The sequence below is a fragment of the Centrocercus urophasianus genome, unplaced genomic scaffold (assembly GCF_019232065.1).
Source record: "Centrocercus urophasianus isolate 14NV4802_14NV808 unplaced genomic scaffold, USGS_Curo_1.0 seq_39, whole genome shotgun sequence".
Lineage (NCBI taxonomy): Eukaryota > Metazoa > Chordata > Aves > Galliformes > Phasianidae > Centrocercus > Centrocercus urophasianus.
In genome coordinates this window covers 3,029,331-3,054,058 of record NW_024884966.1, presented here as the reverse complement: position 1 = coordinate 3,054,058, position 24,728 = coordinate 3,029,331, and the positions used below count along the sequence as shown (strand labels likewise).

At 41.7% G+C, this 24,728-nt stretch overlaps 1 protein-coding gene across 11 annotated transcripts in view; it reads left to right on the top strand.

Moving 5' to 3' along the window:
* PKHD1 (PKHD1 ciliary IPT domain containing fibrocystin/polyductin) overlaps nt 1–24,728 on the top strand; it is a 240,212-nt gene that overhangs the window by 137,980 nt on the left and 77,504 nt on the right. For all 11 annotated transcript variants that reach the window (XM_042832731.1, XM_042832730.1, XM_042832736.1 and 8 more), the window contains 5 exons: nt 2,103–2,168; nt 4,224–4,343; nt 12,505–12,642; nt 21,517–21,630; nt 23,122–23,209. In XM_042832731.1, the coding sequence (XP_042688665.1) occupies nt 2,103–2,168; nt 4,224–4,343; nt 12,505–12,642; nt 21,517–21,630; nt 23,122–23,209 (526 nt within the window). The remainder of the gene's footprint in view (nt 1–2,102; nt 2,169–4,223; nt 4,344–12,504; nt 12,643–21,516; nt 21,631–23,121; nt 23,210–24,728) is intronic.

Here is a 24,728-nt window from a genome sequence, read left to right as displayed (position 1 = left end):
AGTGTCGGAAAAATCAAGCAAAACCTATCCATCAAGAAATAGGATACTGTCAGGCTTCTCTCACTTGTCCTGACACTGCTGTGAATTGATGTAACACCTTTGGCTCCAGATTTGCTCTCTGAAAAGTGAGAGGAGAAGGAAGGACATCTTAAAAGAGGATCAAAAATGGCCCTCCAAGGCAGTTGTTTCTTAGTAGTCTCCCAGTCAGACTGTTGCTCCGAAGGTGTGATTTTCTTTCCCTTGCTAGTCTGTGTAGCCTAGAGGAGGAGCTCTGCCAGGGAGATTAATTTCTCCTGATACAGGTATCTTACATGAGTTGTCTAAGCCTACCCTGGTTATCCTTTACAGTCTACAGAGAGTGAAAGGTCTCTCTCTACAGCGTATCTCATCCCTAAGGAGTATAATAACATGGATGGATAGTTCTTTTGAGATACCTCCAGTGACACCGTGAGGTCCAAGCTGACTAATTAGTCATCATTTCGAATTAGGTGAGATGTACGCCCTCTGCAAGGGTTAATGTCAGAGGAGGCAAGTGCCCATAGAAGGGTGTTGTCTAAAAGCCAGATTAACTGTATGCCAAAGACTTTAAGTGAGTATTTGATCCAGCAGGTGGCAACCCTGCCCATGGCAGGGGGTTTGGAACTAGATGATCTTTAAGGTCCTTTCCAACCCAAGTCATTCCATGGTTCTATGTTTCTGTGTCCTCCATATGTCATTTTTCAGCTTCTGGCCACCCAAGGACATGGTGTTGTTCATTTTGAGCACCATGTGATGGTTTGGGGCAGATTGGCTTGAGTGAACACGAGTTAGACCACAGCTACCACTGGGAGAGAAGGTGTCGCTGAGGAACAGGGCTAAGGCACCTGATTACTAATTAATCAGATATGAGAAAAACCTCATGGAATCAGTTTCTATTTAATTATGGAAGCCTCATTTGGCATAGGAGCATATGCTGCTAACTCAATCGAGTGCTTTCAACTGACATCAAATAGTAATTATCGGAAAGAATCAAGTTTTTTGATTATTCATACTAATTTATTGAACACTTAAAATTAATGAACCTCAGTTATTTTAAATTTGCTCAGCTGCACTGGGAGAAAAAGAGGGAGGTAGGGAAGGGTGATTCTCACAATTTAAAAGTACAGAGACTTGTTTAAAGATAAAATAAGTAAATTACAATACGGCATGAAATCCCTTCGGTGGGTTGATACGTGTGTAGGAAAGTTCTGACAGAACTGAGGAAAGTTCTGACAATGGCTTTATTTATACAATTCTTCTACCCCAGAATTCTTCCAATGGCATTTTAGGGTCACCAGAAGGGGTTGGGCAGTGTAAAGGAGATTTATCTGTTTGGCAGAGCGTTTCTATTTTAACCTACGATTGTTCCAGTCTGGTGACTGAAAGGAAGTGCCTTTATATGCCACTGGAGATGAAGAAGAGGTAGCCTTTCAGCTGGCTCTGAAGCAGTTTTCTTCTGCTCCTCTTAGCTTGCTTTGCATTATCCTGACCCCTCTCCTGCTGACAGTATACTGGCAGAAAGGTTACAACTGTGATAATTGATTCTGACCTCTTTTCACAGTACAGAACACAGGGTCCCTGTCTTCAGTCTATAAAGTCTGACTAATTAAAGCATCTCTTTTAGATACCAGATTTGGTGGGGGGAGGAATCAAAACCAAACTACAAAACAAAAGCTGTAATTTGTTGCTCGATCCAGTTAATACATTATGCATTCAATGGTGTAATATTGCTTGTGTTAGTGGAACTGCTGTGGATTTATAGTGGGATAAATGAGATTCATGTTCCAGCCTAGAATTTCTGATTGTTGAATGTTTTCTTTTAGCTCTTTCTAATGAGTTGTCTTGAGACCCTTAGTATCTGCAAATTAAAATGTATTTGTTTACTCCCTTCTCAAAATACAAAAAAAAAAAAGACAAAAATGAGTTGGAAAAAACACACAGTCTTTCCTAAAAAATCTTGTCGTTGGAAATGTAAAATGTTGTCTGAGAGCCATGTGTAGCAATTCTCTCTCTGTGAATTCTTGTTGTTGATTTGGTGAATTTTTAAGGCCCTGCTGTAACTCCCTACAATTCTCTGTGTTCAGTCACAGGAGCTGACTTAATTCAGCTGGAGCTGAAAGAGAAGGAAGGAGCCCCTTCACCTACATCAGGTGCGTGAGTCTGTGTCGGAAAGGGTTCAGTCTGGCAGTCACACCATTTCCTTTTTACTACTTGTCCAGAACTGTATTGCTGCATTTCACTTCAGTGTTTTGTACATCTATCAACCCAACAGGGGCTCTTGGCATTCATTTAAGCATTTCATTGAGCCATATCTACCTTTGCTCGTGATAAATGTGTGATTCCACATTATAAAAGACCATAAACTTTTGCTAAGAAATGCCACAGAAGATCAGGAAGGTCATGGGGAATGTGAGAGTACAGTGTGTTTTAGTGCTCTGCAGTCATCTTAGTGTAATAGGCTGACATTACTGCGCAGTTACACACTGAGTCAGACAGCATAATACACCGGAGATGGGGGAGACCTCCAAAACTGGATCTGAGTTTCATAGCCGCCCTGCTGTTTATTATCAACAATAATCATTTATGTAGCAGTAAGGCTTAGGTATTTTTTACAGAGCATTTTCCCCCTGAACCTATAAGTAAAGGAATACCCAGCCTTGAAGAGCTGATGCTGAGCTTCATTTCACTGTATGCTGGCAGCACAGTTTTTCTTCTCTGCAGCGCTCTTGAGTGATTTCTAGTCCACTGCACGTAGGCGTGAGTTTGCCCCTGTGTTTTCAGTGATGTCTGGTGAAGCTCCCCTCATGAAAAAAAACAATTTCAGTCAGAGGTAGGTGCTTGCACAGGCCTCCAGAGGGAGGCCCAGTCTGCATTAGTCTGGGACATGAGAAACCGTGTGTGTGCAGGACTTCCCTCAAGGCTTTCCTTCCTCTGCTGATGGCACAGCAAGCTTAAGCAATTAATTTGTAAGACTGGCTCATTAGCTGTCTAAAATGCAAGCACAAGTACCTACACTTTGTGCGTTTTATTTCTCCCAATGTTTTCCTGATGCTGCTGAGACTCAAAAGTTTCCTTTTGGATTAAGCTGAACATTAAAATTAAAACTTTGTAGGAGTTGCTAAGTGTCCCATTTAAGCTGGTGTTTCACCACAGGTCTTCGTTACCACGTGCACAGCATTGCTCTTCTATGGGCTAAAAATCTAGTGAGAGTTAATTACTCATTTTTAAAAAAACTTTCATAATTTAGCATACTCCAGGAATTCAATCTGTTTTCTAGAACACTGGTGAAGAAAAACGTGTGAGAAGAGTTGACATTTTTTTGGTAATTTACTATTTTTGTCCTCTGGTATTGCCACAAAAGAAGGGGTGACTGGCTTGTATCTTTGCTTGTTCATTTTGACTGTGTTCAGAGTGCTCAGAGCCTTGGATGATGTAAGTAAAAATAATCATAGAATCATAGAATCACCAAGGTTGCAGAAGACCTCTAATTAATCCAGTCCACCTGTCCACCTACCACCTGTATCTCCCCACAAAACCATGTCCCTTAGTACAACATCTAAATGCTTCTTGAACACCTCCAGGGACAGTGACTCAACCTCCTCCCTGGGAAGCCTGTTCCAGTGCCTAAACACTCTTTTGGAGAAGAAATGTTTCCTAATGTGCAACCTGAACACCCCCTGATGCAACTTGTGGCCATTCCCTCTCATTCAGTCACTAGTTACGTGGAGAAGAAGCCGTTCCCCACCTCACCACAACCTCCTTTTTGGTAGTTGTAGAAAGCTATAAGGTCTTCCCTGAGCCTCCTCCTCTTCTCCAGGCTGAACCATCCCAGTTCCCTCAGCTGCTTCTCATACCGCTTGTGCTTGAGACTCGTCACCATGAAGTTGTTGTTTGTGATGCATATTCACAAACCATAAGCCTCAAGATTTGCTTCGCTTTTCCTGGATCCCAAACAATCTGAATCTCTTTTTCAGCTATCTTCCTGAAGTTTAACTCCAAAAATACAGGTTTGGGAGAGAGAGGTGTTTTTGTTTCTCCTATTGGCAACTTCCTTTAAGAATGGAAGGCAACATAGAGCAGTTAGTGTTGCTTCATCATTGACAAAAGGAGGATGGTAATGCCACAGATGCTTAACTATCTCAAAAACAATAATGCTCTCAGCTACTGAAAACAATAATTCTCTCTTCATGCGTCCTATTTTGTAGATCCTTCTGATTCTGTTTTGAAATGGTCGCACCCAGAGACATGGAAGGATGTGGAAAAAGGCTGGGGTGGATTCAACTGCAGCATCCCAGGTCCAGGAGAAGACGTCATCATCTTACCCAGTAAGGACGGAAATGATGGTGTTTAATTTCTGTAATGGTGCTTAGATCTCTCTATGTTAGTACAGATACAGCATGTGTTCTTTGTCACCAGCCTCTACTCTAGTGTATGCAGGACCTGATCGTGTTGGTTTCTTGATCAACAAGTGTGATTTTTGGAACAGAATAATATTTTCTGTGTGCACGTAAACAGACAAAGTGTTACCCATGCTGATGTCCAGGCTTAAATGTATGCAGGGACTTTATTTTAGGAGCAGGATCGTGGGTCATAAAGGTCTCATCTCTAGGCCTACCTCTCTGTGTTTTGTGCAGGGAGGACATTCCACATTTCCACAGTTGTGCCACCTTCCATATTATTCTCCTATTGCAATTCTTGGTATCAATGATAACCTCTCAGTCCGTTTGCCATGAGTGCCTCCCAGATGTTTCAGTATCTGTCTGTATTTCAGCCTCAAACTTCAGTTACATTTAAATACTGATTCAGTTTACAGTTTTATTGCATGAACGCCTTTCTGTATTCTAGCAAAGATATGATGGAGCTTGCAGCAACATTTGGAGGAGAAAACTTGTGATAACCTTTTTATGTAAAAGCTGACCCTGATCTGATCAGGAAGTTAGACTAAATGAGCATCTGAGGTTCCTTTCAGATTGAATTATCTTATGATCCTCTGAATGCTGTGAACCTGATATACTCTGGGACCTGGTGCTTCTCCTCATTTCTGTGAAACTTTTAAGTCTGTGTGCCTACCACGGTTCCACATCTGGAAATAGGGGTAATGCTGCTTCTTGTCTCTTACTCTTCCATGCGTTTCTGGCATATGAAATCAATGTGGAAAAAAAGTTTCTGTTGTTGTGTGCTAGCATTTTGGTGTGGAGTGTAAATAGCAGTTTGGACTTAATTATGTATCATTAAAAATATGTCATCATTGTACTAAAAAACAGGCTAACAGCCTTTACACTTGTTTGTCTGGGAGTTAAGTGCTGGGAAAACTGGGAGGGAAGAGAAGAGGTCTCAATGTAATCAGTTTGGAGTTTCTCATTTGCTGAGACAGTTGGAAAGCCTGAAAAGACAGACAGAAGTTCTGCTGATCTTTCCCTATACTGCAAGGTCGGCATCTTTGCTCAGACCTTCTCTGAGCAACTATCTGTCCTTTAGAGCTGGAAGTTTTTTGGAGAGATCTTCCAGATATGAGGGTGACTGACAATATCAGTGGTCACAAGTTGTGCCAGATGAGGTTTAGATTGGTTATTAGGAAGAATTTCTTCATGGAGAATGTGGTCAAGCACTGAAATGGGGTGCCCATTACTGGAGGTATGTGGACATGATGCTGAGGGACATGATTTAGTGATGGGCCTCAGTAGGTCATGCTGGTGGTTGGTTGTGATCATCTTGAAGGTCTCTTCCAGTGAAGATAATTCTGTGATTCTGTAACTGTTGAATTAGATTTTATTTTGTTTTCCTTATTATGCTTCCAGAACGTGTTTTTAGCATCAAATCTTCTACAGAAATAACTGGGAAAAGCCCTATGCATGTAGCAAGAAACACTTCATATTCAGAAAAGATAAGTCACACTGCCCCCTCATTCAGCTTCTTGGAGACAGTTTGCATTGACTTGAAGGCTGGATAAAAGATTTTTGTCTGAAACATTCCCATCCTTGAAATTGCTGTTAAGTTTGACAGAATTTCAGATTTACTGAAACACTTTGTGAAGTTACTTTAATTTCAGCAAATAGCTTTTCTAAAAATAAAAGGCCTTAAATACAAAGTTCACAAAATACAAATTCACAAAATTAAAATATTTTATGCTGTTATTTTTCTTCTCAGGGAGGGGATATTTTAATGTTTTCAAACCGCAACACTGCAATATTTATTTTGAAATATACTTATTATTTGATTTTTTAAAGCTAAAAAATGTGTCCCCGATGACGTATTTGCCAGTTCTGTAGTGTGGAGGTCTCAAATATCCAAGGACATTTCAGATGGGGCTAAATGTCTAAACTAATTTACTATGATTGACATTTAGGCACCTTGTTCTTATCAGATGACTTAGTTCAGGCATCATAAAGTGCATCCTGAACAGCATTTCTACAGACCACATTCAGGAGTGCCTGGAGAGAAAGCGCAGCTTGCCGTTAATGTATGTCTCTAAACCATTGTGTGAAGGTGTGTATTTATTTCCCTTGTGTGTATACACAGCACCATGTAAAGGCTTGGCCAGAGGGAATCTGTACCAGAACAAGGGGTTGACCCTAATCCACAAAGTCCAAGCGTGGCACCCAAAACAGTGGGCTTGCTTTTCTCTTCCCACAGCAGTACTTCAGATGTTGAAGTTGCAACTGTATGCTAGTGAGAAAAAGTGTCCTTTCTCCCTGGTTCCTGTGCCACTCTCACCTCTGTTGTACCTGACCCCTTATGTAGGCATGAAGCAGCGATGCATTTCCTGCGTGCTTTGCTCTCTGTCTAGTCCTCTTGCTATGGATGAATTTTGCATTTTGTCCTTCCTTGATCTCAAAGAACAAGACGAACTACAACAGATCACGTTTCAACTTCTTGTGTATCACTTTATACCCAGATCAACAAACATCCCAGCTTAGAACCCGTGACCAAAGCATTTCAGCCTTCAAAAACTATAACTACGTGTCAGAGACAGACAAGAGTGCCAATGGTAGTGGAGGCCTCTGTACTGACATTAATAAATTATATAGAGTGTGTTCCTACAGTCTCAGGAAGCAAATTACAATCTACACAGAGACAGGAGGTGGTAATTAAAAAAGCTTGGCTAACGGTTTGGAGTTTGGTTATTCTGATTAGGTTAGGAAAGCTAAAACTGCTTGCTGAGGTTCTGGTGGTCCTTTGCTGCATTGCAGATTCACCCATGAACAAATCACCTCTGTGTTTCCTGCAAATGTCAGCGTAATCCTCCTCCTAAGTGTCTCATTTTAAGCTGCTGCATGAGATATTGACTGCAGCCTTTGTGACACACCACAAGGCTCTGTCTACATGACTAAGCTGTGCCTGAAGCATCGCGCACTGCCCACAGCCCAGCCCAACTGATCTAGTTCTAGAACTGGAAATAAGACTGCTGCATCAGCGTGCTGATATACCAGAACTAATTAGCTCTCCTGAGAGGCAAAGCTCGTTAGCTTAGGCCTGTTGCTGTGCAATGTGGCCTTACAGTCTTTGGGGTCAAAATTTAGTGCCTGAGTGGGATTAGGCACTGGGAGCTTGCAATTCTGAATTGCAGTGTTCAGCTCCTCCACTGCAGGCAGTGAAACTGTCTGCTCTTCAGAGGAGCTTTACTGAGTGGAAAAGTCACAACTAAGTGTTTAACAGACAAAAAGAAGGAAACAGTATGTGAAAATGGTAGGACTGGTGGACAGGCCCATCTTATTCCTATCAGTGATAAAAAACACCTTGGTTTCTATCGCTAGAATTGAGATATATGATCAGCAGGTGTGCAGAAACCCGTCTCCTCACCCTTCCATTTCTGGAATTGTTCTTCTGTTTTACCCCAAGAATAGCAACATGAGTACGAACACAAATTTGTCCATCACCTGAACTCTCTTGAGAAAGAACTGCTCGATTGCCCATCTATCTCTTCTGATTACCCTCTCCTTGCTTCCTGCTTTCTTTTTCCTCTCCTCCTCATTCTTTTTGGCTTGGAGATGTTGAAACCTTTATTTATGGTGGGAGTTGACAGTGTGCAGTGTCTTAAATTGGAATCATAGCCATTGTTAGTGTGACAAGTGCACCATATGCTCAAACGAAAGCTAGGCAAGAAGACTGGGCAAGAAGAAATTTCAGTCCATTTTTCATACCTTGCTTTGCTGCCACAACTGTGTATATGAGTTTCTAGTTGCAAGAAATGCAAGGTCCTTGCTTGGATCCAGAATCTAGAATGAAATAATTAAGAGCTGTTTAGTCATGGCATTTTATTCATGTTTTCCTTCCCATTTCACAGAATCATAGAATCATAGAACAGCCTGGGTTGCAAAGGCCCACAGTGCTCATCCAGTTCCAACCCCCTGCTGTGTGCAGGTCACCAACCAGCAGCCCAGGCTGCCCAGAGCCACATCCAGCCTGGCCTTGAATGCCTGCAGGGATGGGGCATCCACAGCCTCCTTGGGCAACCTGTGCCAGTGCCTCACCACCCTCTGGGGGAAAAACTTCCTCCTCATATCCAACCTAAACCTCCCCTGTCTCAGTTTAAGACTCTCTGGATCCCTCTGTTTCCCCCTGCTCCAGCAGGGCCAACCAGATTAGGGTGCCCAGCACACGGCCAGGGGCTGTGGGGGATCTCTGTGAGTAGCCTATTTTAGCTACTCCTAATTATCTGTTCTGGAAGCTATCCACAATGATTTTCAGCTTGAAAGCCAAGTTCTGGACCTATCTCTGCATTACTGTGTCAGTCCTCTCATCCCTGAATGAAAAAGAAAGCAAGCAATGGTTGTTCAGATCTTGTTTCTAGTGAGAAGAACCGCAGTGGGGGCCTTTGATCCAGGCTTCACACAGTGCTGAAATCTCTGAGTGAATCTGGAGAGCTGGAAATAAGGATGAATATGAAGGTCTTCTGGTTTTGCCCTATTTGAAAGCATTGGTGAAACTCAGAAGTTCTTGCAGCAAAGGTGGGTCTCTCCTGTTACATTAACTTTCAGTGCTGGAATGCTGCAAGTCTTCTTAGTGTCTGACTCCCCTGAAGGTCTGAGTCTCTTCCAGCTGGATAATTCTGGCTTCAGGAATATGCGTTGTTATCTCTTAACCCTCCAGAGCTGCAGCCGTCCCACAAGGACTTCTTGAATTCACCACACAGGCTTGAGCAGCTTCTGCACCTTGAAAAACAAGCTGGAGGAGTTTAGTCATGCTGGTCTGGCAGCATTAGCTTCTCAAGCCCTTGGATTTTCAGGGCTTTGCTTTATGGTTTTCAGTGTGACACAGTCCTGACGCAGCGCGCTCAGTGTTGAGAGGAGAACGTGTTATAATTTCAGCTGGTGGAATGCTGTTTTGAAGGGTACTGGTATGATATCATGTAGCCTCTGGCAATTTCTTTTTCTTCCTCTTCTGCTTCTTCTTCTTCTTCTTCTTTTTTTTTTTTTTTAGTGGTGGAATTCACTTTGTTATTCATTTTCTGATTTTGATTTTCTTTGAACTTTTCCTGTTTGAAGAGATGAATGCTGGAGTACTGTATCTCATATAATAGCTCTTCTGTTGTGCCTGATTTCCATTCAATGGCATGCTATGGTGTTTTATAGTGCAATACAGTTGATCAAAGGCATTTTGTGTCAGTGCTGGAGTCATTAGCGAGTTCTCAGTGTGGTACATCTGAACATTAAGACTGTAGCATACCTGCGAGCTTTTGTGTAGAAGAAAATATATGGATAATGAAATCTAGCCCTGTTTTCAGGCTTGAACTATCGCTTTCTAAAAGCAGTTGCTTGCTATTATGAGAATGTCTTCATTGGAGAATAGCCACTCAATTCTGTCATTCTGTGAAAGTAAATCTCTTGAGCTCGGTGACTGAAGGTTTATGATCTTAACCCCTTTGTACCCATCTCCTTAGAATGTATGACTGAGCATATTCTGTACGGACTGTGTTCATCCTGAGGCCTCCCTTGAATCTGTTGTCTTTCTCAAGTGTGCAAGAACCTGTTTGGCTGCGAAGGAGCCTTCTGTTGTCCCTACAGAGCAACATTTCCCCCTCTGAGAACTTCATACCCCAGGCATCACACCCTGTGGCTCTGTTCAACTGAGGAAACCCCAGGTTTGCAGAGATTCTCTGGGAGAATTTCATATAACTGTGTTTCAGGGCTCACATGTATGATGCTACAGTTACAGAGGGGCCGCAATTTCCTCCAGGAAACCTTTTTCTGAAGAACGTGCAACTCAGCAAAAAATACCTGTTCAAGACAGGAACCTGACATATAAATAGTATGCCTAGGAGCCCTTCTTTTCCTTGTAAAAATGTTTCAGTCTGTGTTTGATGAATATACTTATGGCCTTTGTCAGCTGCAGCTTTTTGCCACATTCTCGAGCTGTGATTTCACAAACTAGATACCCGTTCTGTCTGAGAGATATCATTTTAACAACATCTTTCCCCTTATTCTCTTCCCTCTGTTTCGTATCCTCACATACTGTGCCTAGCCTTCTCAGCTCTGCAGGGCATAGGACTACACCTGTCCTATAAAGAGATTATAGACAAGAGTTTCTTCATGCCTATGAAAATATACGGAGTACTGTTGGTATGAGATTTAGGGAAAAAAGTGTTACACTTGCATTTGCTCTGTAGAGACTTACTACGTCGGAATGCTGTGAGAATGTCACATGTTTGAACGATGCTTCAGCCCTAGAATGCAGGGATTTTTTTTGAGATGGGGGTGTTCTGAGTGACCATGGATAGCTGCAGTGCTTGGCGTACGCTTTGAGAACAGAGCAACCAGCGTGTCCTTTGCAGATATCCAGAGAGAAAGAAGGAAAAAAAAATGGAAAGGAAGACTGGAAAGACTGAATTACAAGGACAGCGTATGAAGAAAGCATGAGCAAATCTGTAAGCAGACCCAGGCCCCCCGAGCATGCAGTGATTCCCTCTCCCTACACACCTGTGACGCATCAGGACTGCAAAACCAAAGGACCTGGGCATGCTGGCATTGAACCAACCTACTCATATCGTTGAGGTCCCCTTCTGCGTGTGCTTTGTGTGGTTTTATGTTTCCTGCAGACAGTCTGAGAAGATTTAACAAACCTTCACAATGAATGGCTCACTAATTGCCTGTTCCCAGGAGAAGACTTTCCTGGAGCATTGCACGATTCTGTTTTTGTCAAAGAGGGTGCTAATGGCGTTGGCAGAAGCAAAAGGGTTAACATCTCATTCACTTCTGAAGACGTTGCATGTCAGTAGGAGTTTCAGGTGGCCCATTCACACTTCTATGTCAAAGGCCACTGGAAAATGTGTGCTCCTTAATCCCTTCTGTTTTCTGTAGCTGTGCCTCACAATAAATACGCATGATATCAAAGGAAGGCCACAGGAAATCTCTGAGTAGGATTTGGCAACTGCCCTTATGTTGACAATAGACATTTTCTGCAAGTTATTTTTATGAAGGCCACAATCCTACAGGGGACTTCTGCTCCACATTAAGAGTCTGAATGGCAGCATCTCATCAAACCCTCCTCTTTACAGGCACGTCCGCTGTGTCTGAGATTCCATTCCAGGAAGCTGCTACTCTTGTTGATAAGGAAAGGAGCTGAACACTGCAATTCAAGGGTCTGAGGTGTTTTCCAGTGAAAAACTCCCAGTGACATTAAAGGACATTAGATGTGTCCTGAGGGGGGAATTCACCTCCGTGTGGTGGACTACCATTTAGATAAGCGCTGTTTAAGTCCTACTCATGCCCTAGAATGAAAGCTTTATTGGCATTTGGATGGCTCATCGACTGTAAATTTGCACATCTGGGGGGGCAGCAGTGTGATGTCAGTGTGCTCAGCCAATGCCAGTCCAAAATTAACAGAAATAAGCTAGCCCAGGAAGTCATGAATTGATCTCCAGTGATATCCAATGCTGTAATGCACTTCTAGTATCAGCTTGGTCGAAGTGGGGATCAAGGAATTTGGAAATGGGGTCAGAAGTGACTCACGCTCCTTGCTTTATCCTCAAGTAGCTGAGGGAACAATGATTCCCTTGGTTTCTGTCAATCTACCAACTAACAGGGAATGCAGTAGTTTTTCACTTCATTCATTCTTGTTCTCTGCAATATCACGAGGGAAAAACATCGTCTGGACAGCTTAAATTATTCACGCTGTATTGTTTTAGTTGATCAAGATTTATTTTCACAAATAGAACCAGACTCACCCAATGAGATCGGCATGTCTCCAACTTGCTGCCATTCATATGCATTCTTCATGTTCATATGTGACATTTGATGAGACTTAGACATGCAGATATGAATATAATATTACAAATATGATGTTATCATTCATTTATCAGATTAAAGTCATGCCATGGATGCTCAGCTGCAGATGAAGCTCTGGCTGTGGAAGTGGCACAAACGCACAAGTCCTGTTCCACTGGTTCTAATTGAAAATTTAAATAATCTAATCTTGAGAAAAGCAAACATTTCAAGCTTCTCCACTTTCATGCTTACATTCCAAATCACTTTCTGCTTTGTTTCCCAGACCGGACCATCCTGGTGGACACAGATCTTCCTCCTCTAAGAGGTCTCTACATCCTTGGGACTCTTGAGTTCCCCACCAACTCCAGCAATGTCCTGAGTGCAGCCTGTATTGTGGTTGTGGGAGGTACACTGAACGTGGGTAAGTGAGCAGCCTGTCTTGGGGTTACCTGGAGTTTTATTTCTATTCTTGATGGACGAGGAAAGAAGGAAACCTTTTGGTTTAGAAACCTTCTAGTCATTCTGTTACCTCTTCCCAGGTAATAGCAATAGGAGAAGAGATAGGCTTTAAGTTGTGCCAGGGGAGATTCACGTTGGACATTAGTGCATAGGCTGCTCAGGGAATGGTGGTGTCATCATCCCTGGAGGTGCTCAGGAACCCTGGAGATGTGGCACTGAGGGATGTGGTCCATGGGCGTGATGAGGGTGGGCTGGGGTTGGACTTGATGATCTTAAATGTTTTTTCCAACCTGAATGATTCTATGATTCTACTGCTGCAGTATCTATCTGGGTGTCAGCAGTGTGGACCCTGAGAATTAACTATACACATTAACTATACAAGGATTATCTGCTGGAACTAATTACATGTTCATTTAATAGCATCATATTACAACTACTGCAGTCCTTGCTCCACTGAAGTCAATAGCAAAACTTCTCCTGATTTCATGGTGGCTGAGATTTCATCTGGAGCTTGTGAAAGTCCTCCCTACTTCACGTGGGGCTGCTTCATAAGACAGCAATTCCTCAGGGCAGGTTCTTATTCAAGCAGTGCTCAAGCAGTCCTTGATATCTGTGAGGCTCTTAATTGTTGTAACAGAGATATTCAAAGCCAACACAAGCAAAAGGTGGAAAAGCATTTTGTCTGAAAATCTCTCCATGTTGTACATTTGGCACAGCTGGATTCAGAACATTTGTTCTTCTCAACCCACTGTACATGTGAGGTGCTGCCTGGCCCTAGTTCTAGTGCTTTCAGAGTCCCCACTATTACTGGGGCTGTTCCACATTACTTGCAATGGACAGCTCAGTGTTTTTCTGCACAGAAGTTATTAAGCAGTTCCCTTGAATTATCAAGGTTCCTAAAGCTGGGCATTGTATTTACTTACAGGAATCCTTAGGACTCTGGGATCACATTGTTGATCACTGTCTGACCTTTCTCAAGATTGGTTTCATGAACTTTAAAAAGATAATTTGTTTGTGATCTCCAGTATTTGTTTGCTGTTAATCTCAAGGGACTGTTTAGTTAATACAGTGGTGGCCAAAAGAGTTATTTTGCTGCCTTGTTTCCTATTGTAAAAAAAAAAAAAAAGGGTTTAAAAGCTAAATCTGGGAGGTTAATATATCTATATACTTAAAAGACTCTCAGTCATTTCTTAGTTCCAATCTATGGTGCTTTAAATGTGGTTTCATATTGGTTTTAAGAAAAAGCATGTGTTCGCTGATAAAAAGCTTATTAAAAAACATAGAAGCACTTAGCTGCACAAAGTCCCCTGCAGCATATCTGTGACTAGTCATGACATTAAAAGCCAAACAGGTATTTGCAGCTGTTGAATCATGGTCCAGCTTCTTCTGGAGAGATGCCCTTGCTCCAGCTTGAGGTGCAAAGATGATAGGTGGGTAGAAACCTCAAGTTTCCAACATCTTTCACTGGCTTCTGTGCTTGCTTCTAAAATTGAGATTGCGTGTGTTTTCCCTTCCTCTTTCTCTTCTCATGTGTTCAAGGCCTAAAGGTAGCTTCTTGGAGCCCATCTGTCCAATCCTGGCTGTTCCGTGCCTGAAGGAAGGTTCTGAAGCCCATCTGTCCAATTCTACCCCACCCTAAAGAAATCCTGACACAAAGTAGATAATGAGGCAGTTTAGTAAACAAATTTAATGGATGTGGACATCGACATTCAACACTGTCTGAGCAGGATCTGAAGTTGACATCATGTGATCCAGTTTCCTCCCTGTTGTGTAACATCTCCATGCCCCGTTTTTGGCACAGGAATCTTTGGCCTTGTAGTTGCTGCAAATCCAGTGGCCTGTGCCAAACCAACACTTCCAGGCAGTATGAGTATTTTGTTCACTTCAGCTGCTAGAGAATGATGATAAGCTCTGAAAACACAACTTACTTGTACTTTGGTACCCTTAATAGCACTTGGCATCTTACTTTCAGGTAAAAATAAACTAAGTCAGGTGTTTAAAACATAATTGTGAGAAATTCAGTGACATTAGAAATATGTAACAAAGGAAAAATCATTGTAAAAGTGGAGTTTTTGAAACATCAACCAGATCCAAATGACTTTGCTAAAACAGTAATTTGTAGGGAAACTGGGATGGGAAGATACAGCAAAAGCTGGGAGATTTGGGGGCCTTTGAAGTTGGATGGTCCATCGTCTGTTCTTCAGTGTGTGGCATAATCCGTGGTCAGTGTCAGTTATGATCAGTAGAATCAGTGAGCTTTGAGATTATTCATGCTCTGGAACGGATTGAAAAACCTCTGTTTGAGCCCTCAGACAAACAAGAAGCAATGTGTGTGGGTCTATCCACAAAGTGATCCTGGCCCCTCAGCATTGTTGCCTCAGGGTATGATGATATCAGCAGTAACATTCAAGGAATACCATTTATTTTTACCTTTCTGAGCTGGCAATTGTTTAAAAAAACAATTATTTTTCCAATCTGTAACAGAAGAGATGGAGATTCAGAGAGAATAAGTGATTCGCTAAATACCCTCAGTGCAGTTTTAGATGAAGAAAGGTAATGCTCATCTCAGTGTACCAGAGGTTCTTTTTATGTTCTGTCCTGGGATGGTTGCATTCATTTTAACCCAAGTCAGCAATATAGAACAGACAGCATGCATAGAAATTGATCCCTTCCTGTGCTGAAAAAAGCTCTCAATTCTTGATAAAGCTGTAGAAGATGCTGAAGAACCTTCTGTACACATCGATCTGTTGGATTCATCCTGATTTCTGCTATGCTCATCCAGGTTATTTTTTGCTTTTTCTAGTAGAACCACTAACTAATTACCCAGATAGCATTTCTCTTTTCAGTCTCAACATCTCACATTCTTCTTTTTTTTGCATATCTCATGATGGCTGCTTGTCACTCCTTTGAGGCAAGGGGCCATATCCCTGGAGGCATTCAAGGCCAGGCTGGATGTGGCTCTGGGCAGCCTGTCCTGGCGGTTGGTGACCCTGCACATAGAAGGGTGTTGGACAATCTTTGAAGTCCTTTTCAACCCAGGCCATTCTATGAATCTATGATATGTTAATGATGATTAATGCTCAGCCTCATATGCACAACTGAGGCTCAAGCGAGTCTTACCAAAGGACTTTCTTCTCCAGCTTCTCCACTACCTCAGTTGGGTGCCATATTCTTTAGTTGTGAGCTCAGAGTCCCACCAAACAGTCCCATTACATCCCTGTGCAGCTACATGACTTCTGTTGAACATGGGATACTGCAAGAAGTTTTTCATCCCAGATAACAGAAAAAGCGTTTTGAAAAGTTCACTGCACCATCTGCATCTCCTTCGTTTCATCTCTCAGCTTTCATCTCTGTTTCTTGCTCTTCCCAAGCCATTGGTTTCTTTCAACTGATAGTATCAATCTGGGGTAGAGATTTGGTTTGCATGCTTAAGGCACTTATGTTTACTTGTTACATGTGGACATCAGCCTGTGAGCTGCTTCTGTGGGACTGCTTGATATGGTTATCTAGATTAAAATGTAGCCTAAGCTGCTCTGTCTGATCTTTGTTATCTCACATGTTCAGGGAACAAGGATTCACCTACATGAAGAAACTGCAGCATAGTCCATTGAATCATGGGATCATCAGATTTGGAAGGGACCTTTAAAGACCGTCTGGTCCCACTCCCTGCACTGAGCAGGGACACCCACAGCTCCAGCAGTGCTCACAGCCCATCCAGCCTGACCTTGGCTGTCTGCAGGGATGAAGCATATGAATCTCCCTGGGAAAATAGTTCAGATGCCTAAAAATAGGGACTTTGAATCACTTAGGGCACACTCAGGAATCCCATCTGGCTCTGTTCTCTTGTTGATCCGTGTCTCTTATCTGTCATCCTCACACGCTGGATTTGAAGAGGTCTAGAGCTCTCAAATGACTCTAGGTATCCATATTTTGGCAGCTGAATCTCATCTTACATCTCGCTTATTCATCTCTCATTTCTGGCTGCTGGCTGCAGCTCTCTCTGTCTGCCTCTTATCTCTTCTGCTTGTTTGGCAGCAGCAGCTATAAGAGGCAACAACATGATGCCTCCTTCGTACAGCTTCACTGCAGAGTATATCCTGGACATCTGAAGAAATGCCTTGTGAAGGATAATGCTATGCACTGACCACAGATAAACATTCTGCAGGTCTTCTGGTGACAATACACCACTGTTATCAAAGTAGCTGGTCAGGCAGAGTCCAAGAAGTTTCAGATTTGGGAAACACAGAGCTTCTATTGGAGAAGGTCACAGCAAGATGCTTAGCAAAGTCTATGAATAGAAGGGAGGGAGCCTTATCTCAGAGAATTCCTTACTCTTATATGCAACAGCTGTTGCAGAGTGTTATGTTGTAAATAAAAGAAAGGTTAGAAGACAGGAAACACCCGCTATTCTGAGAAGGAATTGAATGGGATTTGCTGTGGAAAAATAGAGAAAAAAAGCGTTAAAAATTGTCAAGAACATCTGGAATCGGAGTAAAACACGAAAACAATGGAAAATTCTTTTGAAATGCAACAGAAAACCAAATCCAGAGCAAGTGAAAATCTGGGTAGAAAAAATATACCCTTCTCTCTGTTCTTTCTCTTTTTTTTTCTTCTATTTTCCTATGACATACATGGTATTTTTTATGTATTGTGCCAATTTTTCCTGAAAGAGCATCAATTTAGACCCTCTGCGGAACTGCACACACCTACAGTGAGGCTGTGTGATGTGACATCAAGCACCAGGGAGACTGGGAAGGCACACTGTCACTGTGTTGTGCCTGTGCAGGCAGCCCAGCTCTCTGGCATCGACGTGATTACTCCCATCTGCACCGAAGAAGGGGAAAAAATATTGCTTGGGAGCTTTGCCCAGGCTGATCTGGGCAAATTAGCAAACTTTGCATCCTAGCTGCAAGAAGATGTGTGTTTGAGAAGGTCTTGCCTACTTTGACAGGGTGACGAAGCTGAGCTTGTTCAGCATGGAGAAAAGAAGGCTGCGGGGTCACCTCATTGCAGCCTTCCAGTACCTAAAAGGAGCCTACAGACAGGAGGGGAATCAGCTCTTTGAGAGGGTAGATAACAGCAGGACAAGGGGAAATGGCTTTAAGCTCAAGGAGGGAAGATTTGGGTTGGATGTCAGGGGGAAGTTCTTTCCTATGAGAGTGGTGAGGTGCTGGAACAGCTGCCCAGAGAGGCTGTGATGCCCCATCCATCCCTGGAGGTGTTCAAGGCCAGGTTGGATGGGGCCCTGGGCAGCCTGGGCTGGTATTAAATGTGCAGGTGGGTAGCCCTGCATGTGGTGGGGGTTTAAGATTCATGATCCTTGAGGTCCTTTCCAACCCAACCATTCTATGATTCTATGATTCAACATATGCTGGCACTGTTCCCTTCTGAACTTTTCTGCATTTCTCACCAACCAGTTCTGTTGGCTTCTGGTCGCAATTACCCTTTTCTCACCTCTCTGCCAGCTGTGCTTTATCATCTCACCTTACGATCAACCAGGCTGTCGTCAAATTGGCAAGCCTATAAGGAGCACGGAATGGGATCCATTTCTCTGCATCTGATGTGCAGGATGGGTAATTTGAGAGCTTTGTGACTTTCTGTAAGGCTTACTCACCACAATAAAGTGGTGCAAGTAACTTGAAATTCTCACATCCAGAGTTCAAAGACAGCACTTAAACCCAGATCCTTCACATGTGTGTTGCAGAGATGATGATTCCTGTGTCTATAGCAACTCTTTTTTTTTTTTTTTTTACCAAAATGACTTATTACAAAAGCTGTAATTTCCTAGGACCGTTGTTTCACATGATCATGAAAGTTATCCTGCCCGCTGACTTTTGTGCATTAACTATTTTGGATTTTCCTTTGAGTAAGCTGAGGGAGCTCTTCAAGACATGTTTTATCACATTTTGAACGTTCTTCACTTTCTCCCCTATATTCTTCTCTTCCAAACTATCGCTGTGTTGGCTTACCACTTACCTGTGTACTTCCAGTCCCTTGATACCCCTTTGGGGCACTGACAAATTGTCATATGCCACAGTGGTTGCAGGATCACTTGGCCTGCTTGAGCTGAAAGTCCTATTTCAATCAGTCAGCCTGGAAACCAATGTGTGCCATATTCTAGTCATACCGATGTATTTTGTTAATCAGAAAGTTTTGTGCTACCAAGTCAAATGCTTTGGGGAAGCCAATTGTATCATATCTTTATCAACTGTAGTCTCATGAGAAGGTGATAACAAGGCAGTTTCACAGGACCTATTTTCTATTAAGCCATGTCGATTGGCATTAATTGTATCATCCCCCCTTAACGATTTATTAATTGTGTTCAGGGTTGGACATTCCATTTTTATTTTTATTTTTTCCCCCTACAATCAGTGTCAAGTTGACAGGGCTGTAATTACCTGGTGCTCTTACTTTTATCTTTCTTTGAAATATTGGCACAGTCGTAGGTTTCTTCAAGAGCTCTGAGATATTGTCAGTGATCCGAACTTACTGAAAAGTCCACCTTAGTAGTTCAATGAGTTTCCAGGCCAGCTCTTTGGTATTCCTTGCATTCATGTTACACTCGTTGACTTAAAACTATTAATAGAAATAAGCAATGCTGGGGTTATTTTTGTTCTAAATATTTAGAAAACAAGTCAATTTTTTTCTAGTCGCAAACACCTCCTGCATTCTTTTATGTAGTGTACTGTTAACAGTTTCCAGGCAACTAACCATTCTTAAGAACATCATCTTCTCTTTTGGGGTTTCTTTTTAAAGGATTTAATACGGTGATGAGTAACCATGAATTTTTATTGTAGCTGCTTTGTTTCTCACTCTGATTTGAGAGAAAGAGAGATTTTAACAAGGGCAGCATTCCCTAAAATATTGCCATGCTTTTTTGGGATTAAAAAAAAAAAAAATCACAAATTTTAGCTAAATGTAGATATATTTCTTTTTAAAGCGTCATAACTTCCAATTCAAGCCTTTAAAGTTCACATTTCCAAACATTTCTCTGTGATTGTCAAGCCTGGAAGCCCACTTAAAAATTGTTTTAAAGTAGAGCTGAGAGTTGAATATAGTACAGAGCTATTTTTAATTGACTTAATTAGAAAAAAATGTTAAGCTCTTCGTAACCAGCAGTAAAATAATAACACTGGTGATAACACGAATAATAATTCACAATGATAAAAACACCCCAGTTGAAAGGGTTGTCATTATGATTAGGAAAAGGTAACTGTGAATACTTTCATAACACCAGCGTTAAGTTGCCTAAATATTTTCCTTGAGTCTTTCTGGGGTCATCATCATAGCTGATAACTTCATCACTGGGGGCAGGGTTGACCTGAGGACCGGGGAAGGTATGTTCAGGGTGAGTATTTCAAATCACATCTTGCTGAGAAGGTGAAGCCAGGAAAACAGTCACCCTGGGTATGAAAATAGACACAAATGTCTGCGTAACTCTTCTGCAGCTCTAGCTGGATGTTTGTTCAACCTAGTGCATCAGTGGTAAAAGTCCTTGTCGCGTGCTTTCCCCTCTGAAACTAGTGTTTGTCTATGGGAGGTACGGGAGTTCAAACAAGAAAGTCAAGATGAGTTGGATGGATGATGGACACTGTATGCTTGAATTCCATCCCTGTTCCCAGAGCAGAAACAAGGGATGAGATTGGGATGAGATGTGCTGGATGGAGAGCGTGCAAGACTTGTGCTTTTGGTCTTTTATCCTTATAAAACTGCACGGTGAATTTAAATGCTCACAGATATCAGTCAGACAGTGCTGGGGAACAATGAATTTATTTATTGATTTCAATTAATTTAAAAACACTCTTTAAAAGGAATGTTTCTTTAGGATACAAAATCAGCTATCTTTTCCAAACTAGTAATTTTTAAATATTAAAAGAAGATGACAGGCCAGCTAATTTTGTATGGATATGTATATATTTTTTAGTTCTACATCTGCTGCAGTTTTCTGTTGCATAATTGATTTAATCTCTAATTTTAAAGGAATGCTGAACTCTTTTACTGGACTCCGCATACATTTCTCCAGGGCAAAAACTGTCCTACTTTTTCCTCCCTAGTATCTGTTTAATGTTGGGCCATTTTCTTCTGAAACTGTAAACTACCCTTGGTGAAATAAATGAAGTCACAGTTGGAATACAGTTTACTGTACAGACTTATCACAAGATAAGAGCGACATCACACACACCACAACTTCTTGGGTATTTTCTTTTTCCCTCCACTAATAAAATCTTTCTGTTGGTTTGAAAGGCTGTTCTTAGCCATCCTGGCTGCAGAATGGAACAGTTATCTCGGAATTGGTGAAATTTTAAATGAGCAGAAAGGAAAAGATGAGTGGGGGAAAGAAATGTTCAGTGATCAGAGAGATGAATGAGAACCTCCTGTCTTCACACACTCATTGCTTGACCTTGGGCAAACCCGCCTGGGACTCTAAATTTAGATTCAGCTCTCCATTCCCTTTTAATTTAAGCACTTAACTGAAATATCTGAGTTTGGAGCAGTCTCTCCAGGCTGCCTACAAAGTCAATGGAGAGGCTGCCACTGCCAAGGGGCAATCCAGGCCATATAGGATGTGTGTGAGTCACCCGATGGAGGAACTTTTCTTTCTGCTGACTCCAAGGAGAGCCTTGGGCGTGCATGATCCTAAGTTATGGGATGTGGACAAAATGTTTCCACAGACAGGAGTGGCATTCTTCATGTTCAGCTTAGCTCCTAGAGAGACCTCTGGCAGGGAGCAAGGTGCATGGAAACCATTTCCATGAGACAAGGGAGAGCACCATTTCAGCATCACAAAACCATTGATACCTCTGTGGTGGTTGTTGCTGTCTTCTCTTTATTTCAGGTTCTTTTCAACATCCTCTAGAAAGGGATTCAAAGCTACTGATCCTTCTTCGGGCATCTGAAGGGATTTACTGTGATCATCTGGAGGAAATAAATGTCCACCCAGGGAGTATTGGTATGAGACATGAGCATAACTCCTTATAGCATACCAGTCTTAGGCAATTGCCAAGTCTGCTTTTGTTGAGACTATTACTGTGCCACACAGAAGAAAAAAACATCTTACAAATGTACATCCATAGTTTTGAGGTAAAACATTTACCAGGTCAGTTCCTAAAGTTTCTGTGGAGTTTTTGTTAGGACAGTATGCAAAAAGGTGTCCAGTTTGGAGGTCTTTATATGAGAAATGAGAGGGAGCAATCATGATAAACGTTAGCATGGTCACAGTGCATTCAGTTCCATTTATAAATATAAAACATTTGTTTAGATGGTTGGTTTTACCAGGGTGGATAGTGATAGGACAAGGGGAATGGTTTTAAAGTGAGACAGGGGAGGTTTAGGTTGGATCTGAGGAAGAAGTTTTTCCCCAGAGGGTGGTGAGGCACTGGCACAGGTTGCCCAAGGAGGCTGTGGATGCCCCATCCCTGCAGGCATTCGAGGCCAGGCTGGATGTGGCTCTGGGCAGCCTGGTCTGCTGGTTGGCGACCTGCACACAGCAGGGGGTTGGAACTAGATGATCTTTGATCTTGACCTCAAAGAATCGTCTAGACCTTCAGCCCAGGCTGTTCTATGATTCTATGATTGAAAGACTTAATTGATTGGTGGACTTTTGTAGAAATTCAGTTCCGCGATCAACAGCAATTTCTAGGATCTAGATTTGTAGACTACTACAGCAATTTGGAGAAAAATGAATAATCCATCAAACCCCACAGTCTGCATGTAAGACCCTAAGAAACTGTTACACACTGATCAGGAAACTAAAAACCTAGCAGATGAGTAAGCAGAATGTTCAGAAGGCAAGACAGAAACTTAATTTACATAGGAAATTAATTCTGAAGGGTTTTTTAAACTCTAAAAACCTTAGGAGGTGAAATTTAGCTGTGGCTAACAGCATGACTTTCTATCATATTTTAGGGCATCATCTTAGGGGTGAGAAAAGCAGGCATATATTGCTGCAGTTTTACATGTTATCATAAATCAAATAAGACTTTGTAACTGTCCATCCTATCATCTTAAACCACTACAAATGGAAGGTCATAGAATGTATTTCTTTGTGGAATAACCTGAGTTACATTCCCAATACTGTCTTCTTTAGGACTGTCGTAACATGGGCTGTAGTGACTTAGTGAGCATGGTGGTCACGGGTTGACAGTCTGGTCTCTTCCAACCTTAATGATTCTATGATTCTGTGACATAGTATGTCATGAAAAAGTTGTCCAAGTGGGACATTAATCCACCCACTAAAACGGAGGCCAGCAAACCCTTTCTTGGCTTTATGTGCAACAGTCGTTTTAAAAGTTATTTATTTCTGCTTTACTCTCTATTTCAAGTTATGTGCTGTTCATACACTTCTTGTAAAACATAGGAAAATGCTTTAATATAGAGAAAGATTTCAGTATATTTAGTTACTCAATATTTCCCTAACTTTTGCTTTCTATTTTTTTTCCAGGGGTTTATGGGAAGGTGCAAATTTATAGCTCTTATCCTGGGAAGTCTTGGACACATCTTGGAGCTAGTGTTGCTCCTGGCAATGAAAGGTGATCTTTTGCCCAAATATGGCTCCAAATGAAATGAAAATTCCCGTTTCTGTGGCTTATACTAATATTTCTCTTTTCCTTTGTGATAGACACTGTTTAAACTATGTCTAGGTAGAAGAACAGTTATGTGTGGCTCCTTGCAAGAAAATTATACAGTTTTTAGATTCAGTTCTAAAGAGGAACAAAGCTAAGATTTTTTCTTCCCTCTGTCCTTCCTTTCTTTCTTTTCTCTTTAATTCTATCCTTCTCTCTATCTTTCCCTTCCTTCTTCTCTCCCTCTGTTTTTCCTTTCTTTTTGGATGAAATCCTCAATGGCTGATATCTTGGTGATTAGGATGTTCATTTTGACTTGAGACTTACATATGTATTTCACCTTTGAATTAAACAAAACTCAGAAATCAGTACTTCAGTAAGTATTGTCTGCAAGTAAGCGTCATTTATGTGAATCATAATTTCTCCTATCTGAGAAATCTTTTTTGTATAGGCAGTGAATTAGACTGGAGAATATAAGGTTGCTTGTGCAACTCAAGGAGTAAGGTATTTTAGATGTGACCCTTTCAGGATATGTATTTTTCACTTTTCTGATATAGTTTTGATTTCTACCTTCTCTCTCCCATTGCTGCACCTCCATAACTTATTATAGCTGGTGCAGCAGACATAACTACATGGGCCTATTTCAGTAGGAAGGCTTTGACGAAACCACATCTTAAGGCAGATTAAGTGGAGCTACCACAGCTGCTTGTTAGATGAATATGTCTGCTACCTGAAGTTCAAGCTTTTCACCCAAGCCAGGGAATGTGTTTGTGTAAGGATCTCCCCTGTAAGTGCCTTGACCACTCACTGTTAGCTATGTAGCATGGCCAAGCACCTGTCTCTCTGGAGTTCTTATTCCTGACTTTCTTACATGAAATTTTCATCAAGTTTTTCAGTAAGTCAAACACTTCCAAACACTTACCTTCAACCATGTAGGAAAAAGAAAATACCTAACAGTTAGGCCTAATAAAAACTCATTGGAAGAGATCCCATCTAGGTAATGGTGAAATATCAGCGTTTAGGAAGGAATTATTTGTAGACTCATTGTGGAGATTGACAGCGGAGGCACACAAACAAAGACAGAATGTTTGTTGCTAGCTCTCACAGACTTGAATATCTAATATTAATTGATCATTTAAAACTGTTGTATAGTTGGTGGATAGACAGATGCTTTCAGATGCTGATGCAAGCCATGGTGCATCAGAATCACCCTCTGGAAGTTCTTCTTCTTCCCTATCTTAATGGAAGGTCAGTAGATTCTTGGCTGAACCGCACCAGTTAAATGTTTGGATGAAATGGATCCAACCTAGTCCTGGCTTGCTGCCCAAATGTTTTATGTGAAATATCGGGAGGTGCTAAGATACAAGTATTTGGAGTTCATTCACCTACCTTAAATATGGCACAGTAGTTGTTTCCATTATCAAAAAAAGAGGAGAGGAGAGGAGAGGAGAGGAGAGGAGAGAGATGAATGGCTGTATATAGATTG